This window comes from Sinohyriopsis cumingii, chromosome 12 (assembly GCF_028554795.1).
Source record: "Sinohyriopsis cumingii isolate HCF-2022 chromosome 12, ASM2855479v2, whole genome shotgun sequence".
In the NCBI taxonomy this organism is placed as follows: domain Eukaryota; kingdom Metazoa; phylum Mollusca; class Bivalvia; order Unionida; family Unionidae; genus Sinohyriopsis; species Sinohyriopsis cumingii.
The window spans coordinates 60,323,805-60,340,867 of NC_142972.1; the positions used below are offsets into that span (position 1 = coordinate 60,323,805).

General features: G+C 36.3%; 1 protein-coding gene across 1 annotated transcript in view; it reads right to left on the minus strand.

The window, feature by feature from the left end:
* The window catches only part of LOC149786563 (uncharacterized), a 69,044-nt gene that overhangs the window by 34,799 nt on the left and 17,182 nt on the right, over positions 1–17,063 (minus strand). The window contains exons 4-7 of the mRNA XM_089977070.1: positions 12,778–12,948; positions 11,111–11,214; positions 5,942–6,142; positions 95–331 (exon numbers count right to left, since the gene is read on the minus strand). Coding sequence (XP_089833196.1) covers positions 95–331; positions 5,942–6,142; positions 11,111–11,214; positions 12,778–12,948 — 713 coding nt within the window. The remainder of the gene's footprint in view (positions 1–94; positions 332–5,941; positions 6,143–11,110; positions 11,215–12,777; positions 12,949–17,063) is intronic.

The following is a 17,063-nucleotide window of genomic DNA, read 5'->3' on the forward strand; positions in this document are numbered from 1 at the left end:
AATATGAAACAAATCAAGCTATAAACATGTAAATCTAAATAATTAATCATATTATCCATCACAGTGACAATACTGTCGACTTCATTTCTTGTACCTTGATCTGCTTCTGGAGTGTTTACGCCGCCTTTCAGATTCTCTTCTTCTGTCTGGTGTTCTTGAATGGCTACGGCGCTTCTTTTCAGCCGAGCGTGACCTCTTTTTCCCCTTGGGATCAGGGGATTTTGATTTGCTTTTTTTCTTCTCTGGTGATTTGGATTTACTCCTGTCCTTCTTCACATCTATATTCTCTTTATTTTCTTCCTTGGGTCCATTTATTACAGCAGTCTTGGTCCTGCAGAGGAAAATTAAATTACTCATTGTGAATAATCTTTCAATTAACAATCATCATACCAAAATACTTTCCAGCATTACTTAACAACAGATCTTGCTAATAAAAAAAGTTTAAAAGTTCCAGGGTATTTTTATACTGTAATCTATCTGTTGTTGTTGTTGTTGTTCTAGGGTTTAACGCCATTTTCAGCACAAGATAGGCTATACATGGCGGCCAGTATTACTGGTGGAGGAAGAACCCTGGAAAACCCAGGGAAGAACCACCGACCCACGAGAAGCTACTGGCAGGCTTTCCCACGTACCCAGGCTAGCCGAGCCTTGGACTCGAACCCACGCAGGCAGAGGTGAGATGGCAGTGATCCGGAACGGTGAGCGCTTTAGACCACTAGGCCACTCGGGGCCCCTAATCTGTCTGTAACGAAAGCCTTATTACATCCCCAGTTATTTTTTTTTTAGGTGTGTGCGTGATTTGGATTTTTAATGTAGCTTTAACAATTTTTTTTAAATCATATCACAATGTCTGCAGAGGGATAGTTTACAGTGATGTCTGCAAAGTGGTAGTTTACAGTGATGTCTAGCACTGGGGCATCATGCTGCAGACATGTAGCATCATGTCCTGCTCAGTCACTTTATCCAGACACCAGGGCAACCAGTCCCAAACACTAACCTCTTAATGCTGAGCACTTAGTGATGCAGCTGTTACAACCCTTTTTATTTTTTATAAGTCTCTGGTATGACTCGGATGGGGTTTGAACCTGCTACCTCCCCAATCTGAGGCTGATGCTCTAACCAATAGGACACCATAGTGGTCCTCAATACATTGTTACAATAGCTTTGAACTAAAGCCTGAAAATGGACACTCTGGGCAACATGTACACCTTTAATTTGAAACAAGATAGATTAATTGTCTAAGTTTAAAACAGATGGCACAGTTTTAACATGAACTAGTTTTCAAACCTATCTTTCCAAATATCTTCAAGCTAAGTTTCTAAATTTTGAGGATAATCTTATTAAACACAATTTAAAGAGTGCCTGAACGAGTTTACCATGTACGGTATATACACGTTTATATCTCAAGTCAAACTGCAAACAACAATGATCCTGATCTGCTGTAGCATAATGTGCCTGCAGATCAGGGTCTATTCTCTTTTGTTCTACTTACTATTCTTAATAAACCGCACAGACCCAAATATGCGATGGCAGATTGGGATCAGTGCAGTTTGCAGCTGGGATTGATTTGCAAGAGACAACATATGGCACACATCTTGTTATGCATACAACTGGCTTAAGTGAGCCCATGATCATGCTCTTTGCTGACATCTAAATGATGCAAGGGCAGTTGGTCAGGAAATTTAGGTTAGTATGATTGTGGCTAATATTTTAAGGCTTTTCTATTTTTAACAACAGCAGCATCACCTGATAGTACGGGTATGCTATCAAAATTGGGAAGATTCTGGTCCTCAGTTTTTAAACAGTCAGTGGAAGATTTTTCTGTATTTAGTAAAGGTTTACCCATGTCTGATGATGCATCACCATCAGTTGTATAACTTTACATGGCCATTATGCCTGGCTGCTTTCTGTAAAATTTTGTTGTATTCAGTTCAGCAGTTAGCTTTTGTTTGTTTCAGCAGCACATTTAACGCAATAGTGGCTACATAATCCTGAGGAAATGATAGCTATGTGCCTTCTCAAGGCCACATAGAGCCAGTTTATGCAGGCCGACCTGATCATGTATCGAACCTGTGACACTTGTATTACCTAAAGCTTCTGCCAAGAGTTTTTTTTTAGAAGATGTTATAAGGTTTTCTGTCTATAGTAATAGCAGCCTTATCTAATGACAGATCATATGGCCTCTATGTGGAACACTTTATAACCAGGAAATTCTTCAAATCTGGTCAAATTCTGTTCAGCAATTGTTGTGCTAGAATCTTATGAAGGTTATTCTAGTTCCACACACAAACTGCAGCCATTTATACAATGGTGGGCCAAATTCATTTGTAACAAAACAGAAGAGCTTGATGCCAGAATGATTTCCATCATACTGGGTCAAATTCTAATTGATGGTTTGTGAGAGGTCATTTTTTTATTATAACAGTGGCCATATTCTATGGCAGACTTTAATCTTGCTTAAAACTGAAAAGCTTTCATGCTACAATTTTTTTCTATCCAATTTGTTAAAATTATGGCAACAGTTTACAGAAAAATTAAATTGTTAGTAATGGTAGCCACATTTGATGGTAGATCAGCATTCTCTGCACAAAACCCTGGAAAGTCTCCATGACAAGATGCTTGTTTAAATTCTGTTCAGCAGCTACTGCAAGTTCATATGGAGATATTACTATTTTTAGCACTGGTGGCCATATTTGATTGTTAATTGTCATCGTTTGAAAAAATTAGTGTAATCAATGATTTCATAGGTCACAGATTCCGTTTCGCAACATGCCCCTGTATTAGAAAAATCTTCAGACTATCAGCATTCTTGTCCAAAAATGTGTTTAAAAAAATACTGACTGCTTATGACAAAAATACTGACTTTCAGGTACACATAGTGATTTTTAAAACTTTAAATCATATTTAACTATTTATAACATCTACAACCATCAGTAAAGTAACTGACCTTAATTATTTAATGTCAAAGATGCATTGTTTCCCTCTTGCACCTTCTGAATGAGCACCCTGTTCCATTCGGGTGCCCATTCAAAAGGTGAAAGAATGCAAAACACACTGAGACACAGGAAAATAAATCGCCAGCAACACTAGTAACTGAGGAAATTCATTTCTAAAAGAAATTAAGACAAAGTAAACCGAACATCAAATGAATTACATCAAGGTTCTCGCTGGCATTTATAAACATCGTAAGTTCAGGCTGAGCTGTTGATGATGAAGCAGCAAGCTCATGTTTATTAGCTTTTTCATGATGTTTTATGTCACTGGCACCTCCATGCCCAACAGTGAAATCACAATTACACAATTCACACAAAAAGGTTTTCTTCTTTACAAGACGGTTTCACAAATCTAATCAGGACAGCACAGTTCTCCTTTCTTTTCTTTGCTGGAGAAAATTCTGAATCTTTTGCTTTGCTTTTCAAATAGATTAGAAGTTGAATACTACAAAGATGAGATACTTCAATAGCAGCAACTGTCTGCGCAATCTAATATGGTAGTTAAAGACTGGCAGGGTAGCCTTGATTTAGAATAAACCAATCACATTTTAGAACTCGATAGGTCTATATCCATGAAATACATTTATTCTCAGACAGGAACTGGGTGCCTGTTATGTGTGAGTGATTTAGATTTTTAACATAGCTTTAACAATTTTCCAGTCGTTTCACTACGATGTTTACAGTGTGGCAGTTTATAGTGATGTCCAGCACTGGGGCATCATGCCGTAGGCATATAGCATGATGTCCCAACTAGTCACATTACCCTAACACCAGGCTGACCAGTCCTTACACTAACCTCTTAATGCTGAGCACCTAGTGAGGCAGCAGTTAGTACCATTTTTAGAAGTCTTTGATATGACTCAGCCAGGGATTGAACCCACAACCTTCCACATCCGGGGTGGACGCTCTAACCAGTAGACCATGGTGCGGTCTAGTGCCCGTTATACATAAAAAATTGCAAGGAAATATTTAATGGAATTTGTTTTAATTTAAAAAATGGACTTTTAACAAGAAAACTGTACTGCCATATTCAGGTCTGAAATCGGGACAAATACAAAAAATATGGGACACTTGACAGTTATGCCACTACTGAAGTCCCAAGCCAGATACATACAATCATCAAATCTGACGATTCTAGCATGGATATAGCTTATGTATAAACATATAGATATAAACCTTAACACTAAATTAATACATGAAATATGGGTGACAATGACCTACTTTATGAAGAGGGTGAAGTCACTGTCAAAATGCATCCCTTCCCCAAGTTTCATTATTCCAAGTGTAACAGTAGGTATACAGGAGTAAAAAAAACCTGTACTGAACATACACCTAAACAGGATACTTATGTACAAAGTTGCCTCCAACCCAGAAGGAATATGTTACAAAACCCACTTCAAACTCCTGCCTTGAGCAAGGAAGAAAAAGTGGTATAGATACACTGAGGGTGTGCTTGCACATATGCTTTTATATGTGTAAATGCATTTGCTGGGCTTAGTACAATCTCTCCCCAGTAATTTGTAGGACAGCTAAAAAGGTCTTAAGCCAGAATGCTTTCCATCAAATTTAGTCAAATTCTGTTCCATAGCTTTTGAGAGGATGTATTTAAAGTTTCCTACTTTAAGTCACAGTGGCCTTATTTAATAGCAAATGAGAATCATTTGTATAAATATTGAATTCATTCATGCCAAAATGCTTTCTGTCAAAATTTTGCTGAATTGTATTAAACAAGTATTTTTATGACTTTTTTAAATGGTTTCCTTTGTTGGTTTAATGCCATATTTCACCACTTGATATGCTATATGACAGCCAGTACATCAGGTCGAGGAAGACCCAGAGAAGAACCACCAACCCATGGGAAGCTACTAGCAATCTTTCTCACATACCCAAACAGGCTGAGCTAATTCTAGAACCTACATGGACAGAGGTGAGATGTGTAAGTGATCTGTAAAGGCGATTACTCTGGACCATTTATACACCTGGGGTCTCAGAAGTTGTTAAGGGATTTTTCTATTTTTAGTACTAGCAGCCATATTTGATATATTATGTAAGAATCATTTGCATAACTTTGAAAGGCCTTCATGCTAGAATGACCCAATCTAAATTTGGTTGGAGTTTGTAAAGTGTAATTTGAGAACCTGAATAGAAGCAAGCTTTGATGAGCAATGATCTTACCATAAGCTTACTTATCTTAAAACTAGGTTAGCTATTAAAAGTATTTATTACAGAATGTTCCAGGTGTTTATTTCTTCCCCATCCTTTACAATTTCAAAGGCAGCAAATGTTAATTTTTCTTCAGATAAATTCCTGAACATTACCTTAATATAGGACTTGGATTTGCAAATACTCACACATCCCAACTCTCCTGTACCCAGATTTATATAAAAAGTATATGCATTAATACAAAGGCAATTACAAGACACACCACATGACCAAAGCTGAGCATAACTGGTGGAGGAAGAACCTGCAAAAACCCTGGTTAGAACCACTGACCCATGAGAAGTACCGGCAAACATCCTCACCAATACTGGCCAAGCTTGAGACCTGGACCAACACAGACAAAGGTGAGGTGGCAGTTATTGGTAAAGGCAAGTGCTTTATACGACTCAACCACTTGTAGCCCCTCTTATTCAGTTGCTCAGCCACTACACATGCAGGAGAATTTGGCAACCCATAGAAGGTTAGTGGTTTCATCCAAGCTTATAAGCCATCTTAGAGTCAAAATATAGAGTAAGAAGTTGTAACCCTAACTGATAGATCAATTTAATGGAGCATATCAATCATGAAAGACATGTGTCAAGGCAATAGCAAAAAGCATATTGTCCAAGGACACCTCAAATAGGCTGGGCTGGGCAGGATTTGAACCCACAACCCACTGAGAGCAATTCCAGAACACTAACAGCAACTCTTGCTAGTTGTAAAAAGATGAATTATGAATTACTACTTACTCATCTGTTTTATCACTTGGCAGTGATGGCACCCCATCCACTGATGCCTGATCTTTATGAGCCGGGGATTTAGACACGCTCTTTTCCTTGTGACTTTTTAACGGCGATTCAGACTTGGGTTTCAATGGAGATCTGCTTGCAGACCGCTTTCTTGGTGTATGGCTTCGAGATTTCTTTCGTGGAGACCGGCTTCTTGAATGTCTACAAAATATTAAATTTCAGTTTTCTAGAGAAGCTAGAATCACAGAAATGCTGCGAAAATGTACATACACTTAAGCTTTTACAGGTGCAAGACGACATCAAAAATCTTCTTTTAAAAGGCAATGAAAAGATCTCAAAATAGGTCATATTTATAAACTAATGTTGGGGCTTGCTCATTTATTCAATATCAATGAAAGGGGATATTCAGAACTTATGGTGATGTTAAATTTTGAATCTCACAATGTTATTCATCCATTTCTAAAATACTGAATTTTTTTACATCAATAAAAGATATATCAGCTAACCAAATCCTGTGCAGTAGCTTCACCTTTCATTGTATGATATCAAACAGGCAGTGTAGCTAGTTTCACAGGATTCAGCACCTGTTCCAATTTTGGAGTACCCTTCCAGTTTTTTGACTGTGCCTAACATGATGATAAGCCTCCAATTTTTCAGAATGTACCCTCTTATTTGGGAGCAATGTTAAATTACATTCCTAATTATGTGAGTGCAATGAACCAGAAATGTGTTTGTACTTCTGCTTACTGTTCATTTGCATTAGAAGCAGTGCACACAAAACTTACTGCTGCCCCCCACTGTACATGAAATCAGAGAACATAACCAAGACATTTTTACATATTTATATTCAAGTTATAAAATGCTTCAAACACAAACAATCAATCATTTTATGATCATCCTTAATGACTGAGACAACATTTACTGTTATATTTAATATTGCTCAACAAAGGAAGATCTAAAAATGTTTATGCATGTGTATTGTTTTAATGTGCCATTAAATGTGCAGATAAATTTGTCTACCATTGCTAAACCAAAGTAAAAACATTTTAATAAAATAGTTAATAGTTTATTTATTTGGTATTATCTTTTTATGATGGGTGCTCTGTAAAAACAAAGTGCAATATGCATTGAAATGGCATACAGCCACTTCTTTATGCCCTACCAAGCACCCATCTATTCTTCTGGACCTACTGAACACTAACAGGAACCTATGACATCAATTAACAAAGCAAGCATGCCAGTAATTTAGCATGTTTAAAATTAAATTTAAAAAATGATTTTCCATGGTACAAAGGGTGAGGACCTATATCCTAAGAAAAAAATTGAGGTTGAGAAATTTAACTCATATGGCCTCAGAGGTTTTTGTCATTTTCGCCTGAAATGTGAGTAGGAAAGACATTTTGGGGGCTATTTCTGAATACATTGGCTTTCAACAGATTTTCCATGAGACGAATGCCTAGTTGTATTAGAAACGTCGTTTTCCATTGGTTATTTTGCTTGCGCATGAGCAAAAGGGTAAAAATTGGAGGTTTTTTTTTTTGCTTAATGGACCCATCGTTTTCGTATGGAGACCACTCTTTATTCCAAATGCCCACCTTATCCTAATTTTTGCAAAGGTTCATCTGTCTGTGTGCAGTTCAGACCAGTTATCCTTAGATCTGAGGCCAAAAGGTCTAAAAATCCAGACACAAAATCGCATTCTGCCCACGAGTGAATTTTAGGTGAAAAAAGGGTCCAAAAAATTAGTTTTTTCCCTCTGTATTTTGTAGTGCAACTAGAACTTCCAGATTGTTTGGTATCATTGTAGAGCTATATCTGCTTTTTTGTAATACCACCCACTTTGGTGTATCTTAAATGACCTTGATGCTGCACAGCTCAAAAATAGGGTACAGCCTCATCACACCTACAGGCAGGATTGGAGCCAAATGAGTTAAACTAGATTTGTTTATAAAACATGGATACAGCCCCCTCCCCTGCCAATTCCAACAAATTCAAAAATGTAACAAATGTTTTTTGCAAAGAGTGCTATAATATGACAAAGAGTACAGCGAAAGGTACATTATATGGCCATCCCATGTTTATTAGTCTTTTATGTCGATAACTGAAATTTGGATCCATATACCAGTTTTTTTTTTCAGAGACCATGAGCTTGGACTTTTTTAAACCCAAATCAATCAACTTTTTCCTTAACATTTGTTAAGCCATCCCAAGTTTGATCTGTCTGTTTACAGAATCAATGTTATTTTGTGGAAACCATTATTCTTTTAGTTGCGGAAACATCACCTTTGACCCCAACATTAATTAGTGCCCTCCCTACCCTCAAATGCTATCAATCCACAAAGTCTGATATGAAATATACTACACTGTGGAAAACATATTTCTTCTTTCAGTACGAGTGACCTTAGTCATCAACCTTTTGACTCCAAAATCAATGAGCATTTTTCTTACCCCAAATGCAAACCATGCACAATGTTTTGTAACTGCAGATGGTGGTTAACTTGAATCATAATGTGGAAACCATACTTCTTCCAAGTCAGTGACCCTTACCTATGACCTTCTGATCAGAAATCAATACAATTCTTCTCTACCCCAAGTATATGCCAACCACAATGCTTGTTAACTTGATGGTGGACAACTCAATTTATTGTGTAGAAACCAAATTGTTAGCTGATGCCCAATATCATTTCATAATATACTCCACCTTATGGCAGGTATGTGTGTGTGATTAGGATTTTTAACGTAGCTTTAACAATTTTTTCAGTCATATTGCTATGATGTCTGCAGTGTGGCAGTTTACTGATGTCTAGCACTGGGGCATCATGGCACAGTCATGTAGCATGATGTTCCACTTAGTTACATTATTCTGACACCAGGCTGACCAGTCCTAACACTAACCTCTTAATGCTGAGCGCCTAGCGAAGCAGCTGTTAGTACCATTTTTGTAAGTCTTTGGCATGACTCGGCCAGGGTTCGAACCCATGACCTCCCACTTCCGAGGCCACCTTAGCGGTCCTATGGCAGGTATGTAAAATCTTTTTAGGTTATCTACATATGTATAAATATATGCCTACTAAATTTCACTTGTCTACCTTGAGTAGTTTTTGCAGGAATTTTATCAAAAAATGTATTTCTATAAAAAATATAAACAGGCGATTCAAAAAGAATGATTCTATACTGGCCGAAAATAACTTCTAAGATTTCAAGGCCAAATCTTCTCTACAATGCAAAGTGTGTAAAATATCTTTGGTATGTTTGTGCAATGACAAGATTTCAAATTAGCAGCTGTGGCTGCCATATTGTATGCAAGATTGGTACCATTTTCATTTAGGGCCAACTAAAATTTGTCAAGTCTTTTGGTAAAAACCCCACATTACCATCCTTATGGCCGTCACAAGATCAGCAACATACTCATCTAGGAACAGCTAAACATCTCAGTAAGTCTTTTGGTGAAAAACCCATGCTGACATCACCATCCATTGAGTAGGGATAAAAAAAAAATTAAACTGCCCTCATTGGAGGTCAGATCAGCACCACTTTAATACTGAACAAACTAGATAAAAAGTCTAGCAGAATGTTATACAAATTTCCATACTGGATGTCAGATAAACACCATTTTCATTTAGGTCCATCTAGACATCGTAAGAAGTCTTTTGGTGAAAACCAGATATCAATATGACCATCCATTTAGGACTAATAGCTACAAGTTGATTTGGGACTAACTAGACTTGATAGGAAGTCTTCCAGTGAAATCCCATAACAATAACACTTCCACTTCAGAAGCAGCTATAAAATGATTTTCAAAATGCCTGCTATGGTGACCATTTTTATGACTAACTAGGCATCATAATAAATCATTTGGTGAAAAACCCATGCTGACATGACCATCCATTCAAAATGAGTAGCGATATAAAGATTTTCAAGATGGTCACTGTGATGACCATACTGGATGTCCAAGCAGCACCATCTTCATTTAAGACCAAATAAACATCACACGAAGTCTTCTAATAAACACCCCATGCTGATATGACCCTCTATTATAAGTAGCAATAACAAGATTTTCAAAATGGCCACCATGGCAGCCTTACTAGATATCAAATCAGCATAATTTTCATTTAGAACCAACTAGACATCGTACAAAGTTTCTAAAAACTCCATGCTGATGTGGCCATCATTACTTTTGTAGTACTGATATCAAGAATTTCAAGATGGATACTATGCAGACCATACTGAAGGTCCAAGTGGATCCATGTTTATTTCTTTATCAATAGGCACCATAAGAAGTCTTCTGATGAAATCCCCATGCCAGTACAAGTTTTTCATTCTGAAGTAGCAGTGATCAGATTTCGGGATGACTGCTGCCATGGTGGGCGTACTAGACATTCGATCAACACCATTTTTATGTTTGACAGGCTAGACATTCTTATGTCTTTTTGTGAACATCCCATGCAGATATAATCAAACTCCAGGAGTAGCGATAACATTTTCATAATGGCAGCCATTGTGGCAATACTGATGTCAGATTGGCACCATTTTCATTTAGAATGAACTTGACAACACAAGAAGTCTTTTAGTGAAAATCTAATGCTGATAAATCCATACATAAAGGAGTAGCAATAACAAGATTTCCAATTGGGTTGCTGTGGCAGCCATATTGAATGTTTGAGAAGCACCATTTTGATACATAACCAAACAGACCTTGGGATGAATGTTTGATAGTTTTATGGCAATCTTCCAGGTAATTTAGGAGAAGTAGCGATAACAAATTTATGTTAATGGATGGACTATGGATGTTGGACAAAATACCATTACATACATTCTCCTGGTGTAGAACCAGAAGAGCCAAGAAAGTGACAAGTACTTTTTAATACATAACATGGAGCTGGCCACAAAATGCATGTCGAACACAACTCTTAAACTTTTGATTAATTGGCGTTGTACACATCAAAATGTATTTCAATTCTAAATAACACATGACTGTTTAGTCAACTGTACTTGAGAAACATGCCATATTACTGAAGTATAAAGATCTAAGCAATGAGGTTAAACCAAAAAGTATAAACCTAGATTTACTGGTGCATAATGCTCTGGCAGATTATGGTCAATGCTCTGGCATGCATTATACACAACCACACAAAAGAGTGGTAATTCATACAGAATAGATCCCAATACCTTTCTTTTTCTTTTTTGTCTGCCTCTTTCCGCTCCTTGGCCAGTGTTGCTCGAATCTGTTCCTCGTGCTGCTTTAAGCTGGCCTGTATACGCTCTTGTTCTGCCTGCAACCAATGAAAAAAGCATGAACTGTTAGATCCTTTCATGTCCTTCCATAGACAAACTACTGTCAATTATAAATTTTTCAAGGGGAAGAAATTCTGATTGACATTAAAATTTAAAAAGCCCAAACTTGCCAACATTAAAAAGACACTGTCAGTCGATTTTTTTTCTACAAGTTGGACCAGTTTCCAGAAAACTGTAACAAAATAAAATATAATGTACTGCTATTGTCAAGCTAGAAAACATGCATTTAAAATTCCAGAGGTGTGATTCAAGACTGATGCAGCAACAGTAAACACCGAATTCAATGTTATAGTTTGTAAAGTTTACTTGAACCATAATTACCTCCTGTACAGTTTCAAAAAGTGCAATTCCAAAACCGTACAGACTTCAGTGGTTTCTTGAGAACTCTTGACATGTTAGCAAAAAAAATTCACATGAGCTGTGGCAACGGCAACCATCTTCCTGCCATACTCAAATCCACACGATGGTCCACTAAATTTAACTGTTGCCTACATGACTATTCCCTTCAAGAATCTGAATATTCCCTTTTATTCTTCTGTACTTTTAAAACTTTTTAAGATATTTGCTGTCCCTTTTGTCCTGACAAGTTGCTTGTTGAATACAATTTAAAATATAATAACAGACTGATCATACATTCTGAATAACAAAATACATGCTGTTTAAAACCTCTGAGGTAGTTTGATTTCCTGGTCAATTCCACTAAACCTAATATGAAACCCAGATCCAAATCAAACATGGACAAGCCAGTATCCAGATTTTACCACAAAACAATCATATTTCTGTAATTTTTGTTTTTATTCCGTAAGTCTGTATTTTAAGGGTCTTTTTCGTTAAACTTGTGGCAAAATCATAAAATATGGCAGGACTGAAGAAACAATGAACATGATTCCTTTGAGGGAAAATACAAGACTATTTCCAAAATCCATAAATTTAAGCAATGAAAAAAACATATTTTTTAACAACAGCATAAAATTAAATAAATTCTAAACTTTAACAACTTCTTATATGACAAAAAAGTAAACAATTTAAGTCATGGAACACAAATGGCATGGGGAAGTGAGCTCAAAGTAAACTTTACCAATTATACATACAGATAAACAGGGGTAGTTATCAAGATCCAATATATTGTAAGTAAACTACACAGCACAGGCACATGTCTGTACATAATGCACCAGCTGTGAATTCAATAAAATAACTACCCTTCAACTCGAAAGAAAATCATGTTCCGACATGATTTTTTAGCTCATAATTATGTTTCAACTGAACGGATCTGGTCTTATCACAGGGAACAAGTATGATCATTTCAAACATGCTGGGAACATATGGCACTAATCCAAACAGCATAGTACATATAGTAATCAATACGCCATCATAAAACAAGGGTGGCATTCATGGCATATGGAATACGCCGACATATATTATTTTACATCGTTTGAAAGCATTTAAACATTTATACACTTTTAGTTGATTTGTTTGCATAAAATATTTAACTTATTTAAAACTCTGAATTAGAGCACAAATTTGGAAAATAAAGCAGATACCTGTCTTTTCTTAATTTCTTCTTTCTTCTGTTCCACAAACTTAGCAGGAATTCCACCTATATTTTCTTGTGCACTGCACAGCAACTCCCATAACTCGGAAAGGAAAGCTCTTGCATTCTTTGGGTTTAGAAAACCAGTAAGATTTATCTGCATTGACTTGGGATCCGGAAACTGTGGAAAGAAAGCATAGGGGAAGTGTCCCAGATTAGCCCTGATAAGACCTTTGTAAATTTATATCAAATTAACAACTAGCAGGGTAAAGGAGAATAATATCAATATATATGTTGCACATTATACTTCTAAATTATTCTTCAAATGACAAAAAACACAACTGTAAAATGTGTACACACAATTTTTATTAGTTATGTGTCTTCCAAAAGAGAAACATGTCAACAGGAATCCATCTACAACCTATAGGTTGCAATGAGCCATCATGCTAGAACCAGTTTTGCAAAATATCTGGACCAAACCCACAATCCTGCAAGATTTTGCTTTAACAAACTAAAATGTTAACCTATCAAGGGTTTATGACTTGTAGAAGAAGAGATTTAAAAGCTGCAAGCATGCAATAAATACTGCATCAATAAAACAACAAAATATGTTTGCCAGACATCAGCCTACTCTTGTCAGGCAGATCCTAAAGTCTGTGATTAAGAAAGATGGATAACCAGTCAGTTACACAGAGAGTAGGGACAAAGAAAAGCGAGAGAAATAGTGCTGGTTACAACAGCAAGGTTAACCAAAACCTAGCTGGGAACAATCTCAGTCCCTGGTTTCTAATGATACCCTTGATTAAATGCTTTTGAACTTGGCAGTTCTTAGAAACTGAATCACCATATCAGAGAATTGTGTGAGAATCAAGAGCTCCAATTACAGTAGTTTGGGTTGTCCCAAAAGTATGAGAACAATCACAGCAATTGGTCTTGAATGATAACCTTGATGAACTACTCTGAAACTTGAACAGTCTTAAAAACTATCATTACACCACTCAATAATGTGATGTGACTTGGATTTTAACGTAGCTTTAACAATTTTTCAGTCATATCGCTACATATCTGCAGTGTGGCAGTTTATAGTGATGTCTAGCATTGGGGCATCATGCTGCAGACATGTAGCATGAGGTCTCACCCAGTCACATTATCCTGACACCAGACCGACCAGTCTTAACACTAACCTCTTAATGCTGAATGTCAAGTGAGGTAGCTGTTAGTACCATTTTATAAGTCTCTGGTATGACTCAGCCGGGGATCGAACCCATGACCTCCCACATCTGAGACAGACGCTCTACTAGGCCACTAGACCAGTATACCACTGTATAAAAGTGACTGTTCAATAAACGAAGTCAGATGAAGCCATCTGGGCTGTACAGTGAGTATTAATTCTATTAGACAACAGAATCTTGAATGAACTCTAGTTTATTCATTCCATTAACAAATGACAAAACAGGTTTATAATTATTAAACTGAAAGATTCTACAGCAAGCTTCATTCTGATAATGATATTGCACACAATAATATTGATTTTCAAAATGTCTTTTCAATTTTTAATATTGATCTATTGTTCCATAATTTAATTTTATGAGCTCCTTCAGTATCATTAAACCAGTGTTGAGTGGACTGATTAAAAAAAAATGTCCATACTACACAAGGGTACATGTTAAACTGATTGATGTTAAGAAGAGTTTGTCTGCACAAGCAGTTTAACAGCAAAGTGTTGCAAGCAACTAGGTACATTACACATTCCACAGTGACTTTAATTTGGTTCTGAAATGTTTTTTGTGTACTACTTATGTGAACATAGCTGAGACATTATGTGTTCACTATATAAAATGAACAGTCAAGAAATGTCAAGTCTATTGCTGACCTTAGGGCTGTTCCATTTAAACACCAATGGTACCCAGGGGCAGGTATTTTTTTTAAAACTATATCCCAAGGTAATTTGATTTCACAGAATTCATTTTAAAATAAGAAAATTCTAAATTGCATCTATGGCTGATTACCCCATTTTAAAAGTGACTTTCCTGTGTCCCATGTATGTTTTAATGGAATGGCCCTTAGTAACCTTTGGTCTAAAAGGTCTTGCCATTGATTGGTTGCTATATGCTAGCTTGCATAATATTCATTTCCATAAAAACATGATCCCAAAACCAAAACATAAACACTGTGTACTGAGATTGTTAATGCACTAGAACTGTACACTTTTACCATCAAAGGGCACTGTTACATCCAAATATTATTTTTTTGTTGTGTAAAATACTTTTATATACATCTGGTGATATCTATATCTTTTGGCATAAGAAACCATATGTAGTCAAGGAAACAAACAATAGAATATAAACATTTTTAGCATTGTTATTATTTTTGGTTTTTATTTTTTTAAATAATACTTTTGCAGCAAAACAAAAATACTTGGACACATTCTTTTATTGTGCAGTATTAAAATGTAGTAAAGTAAAACATTCTGGGTCAGCTATTGTTTGATCTGAAATTATTTGATGACAAAAGGAATTTTTCTATATTCTCTTCAGATCATAGTGTATTGTATCTAAGGTCTTTGTCAAGCATACCAGTTTTAAACAAAGTAGCTGAAACTATACGCCGTTACAAACTGTGCAGTAACTTGCCAAGTGATGCTGCAAAGATGCTACAAAATCAATGATAAAAATTCATGGATATTCAAATAATGTACACAATGTCATTTGCACAGGCAATTATGCATACCCAAATGCAAACTGCACAGATCTAGGTCTGCTGGTACATCATGAAACAACATTCAACTATACGATGTTTGCTTGAAATCAAAAGCTCAGCAAAGAACAACGACCCTGATCTGTCACAGCATCAAGCAACCACAGATCAAGGTCTACATTATTCACAACTGGTCCCATCATATACTAAGTAAGTGTAGTAGTTCTAGCAAATCTCATGCAAATAACTGTACAAGGCTTCTAAAATTTTCTCCCACCCAAAAAACGTCTGCTACAGATGTGTATTTCTTGGTCCATGTAATACTACACTAAAGAAACACACCCAATTCTGAAGGACTTAATCATCACATTATTTTCAACTCTTCCTAATTCTAAAGGATCTAATTACAAATATATAAATTATGGCTTAAAGTGTCATTTTGAAGGAAAGTTTTTAAAAATGTGAATGTACAGTTCACCTGTGGCGAACAAGACCCCAAAACTCCATTCCTTCAAACCTTGCCATTAAAATTTTGTCCAAAAAGAACCCTTCTATAATCTTCCAAGTAAACAGAGAACCTTTAAGCTAAATCTTAGGATGTTCACAAAAACACATTCATCGAACAGTGTTCCACAGAACCCAGTGTCTCAGTGTCCAGATGATGTATTCCCTAAAGCTGAACTAACTGGACACAAAATTTCAACATCAACAGAACTGACGATGTCTGAAAGTGATACATGTGTCTTACTGTGCTTATGCATGCCAGACAAATCTTGGAATCTGAGTAACTGTGGACACAGCTATAAAAGAAATGGCAACCACTATGTCTCTCTTAGTTGCATTTTACAAGGACAAGACAAAATCGGGAAGTAAAGAACAGCACATTAAAGGTCTTGATATGGTCCTAGAAGAACCCATCTTCGGAGTTTAAATGATGAATCTGAACGAACAATTTAGACCATCCTACAATATTATGAGAACACAATGAATAGTTATTTACAGCTGAAAAACTACGACATTTTATGACATGTACAGTGTTTATAACCTGTTTCCCACAGGGTCACTTGATTCCAACACATAACCAATAACTATTCCTTGAGTACTCCACCATACATGTAGAAATTCTCTAAAATGGCCATACTTAACTTTAGATAGGTGTACAAACCACCGATGAATTGTCATCTTTCAAGTGTCCGTGTGAGCGAGCGATCCGTTGACATTATATGATAGCAAAGACCTGTACCCTGCAACTTGCCTTGCTTGACTGCTATTTCAGGGAGGCGATCGAATATTTTAAGATCATCGCTGATTAGGAAAACAGTTCAAGCATCAGTTAAACTTGCTTACAAAAAATTCTAATAACAGGCAATGAACAATTAATACAACTATTTACATGCATATTTGAATCCTCAAAATCTTCTTTGTAATTTTGTAATTTAAAAAAAAAAATTGTTCTATAAAGCTGACATGGATAATTTCAAATGTTACATGGTAATAGATGTGCTTTATTCATGAGAAACAATAGTCTTTACTCGAGTCTTAACAGTTTTTGGGTCATGTGTGCTCATTATAACAGATACTTCACTTTCTGCTGCACAA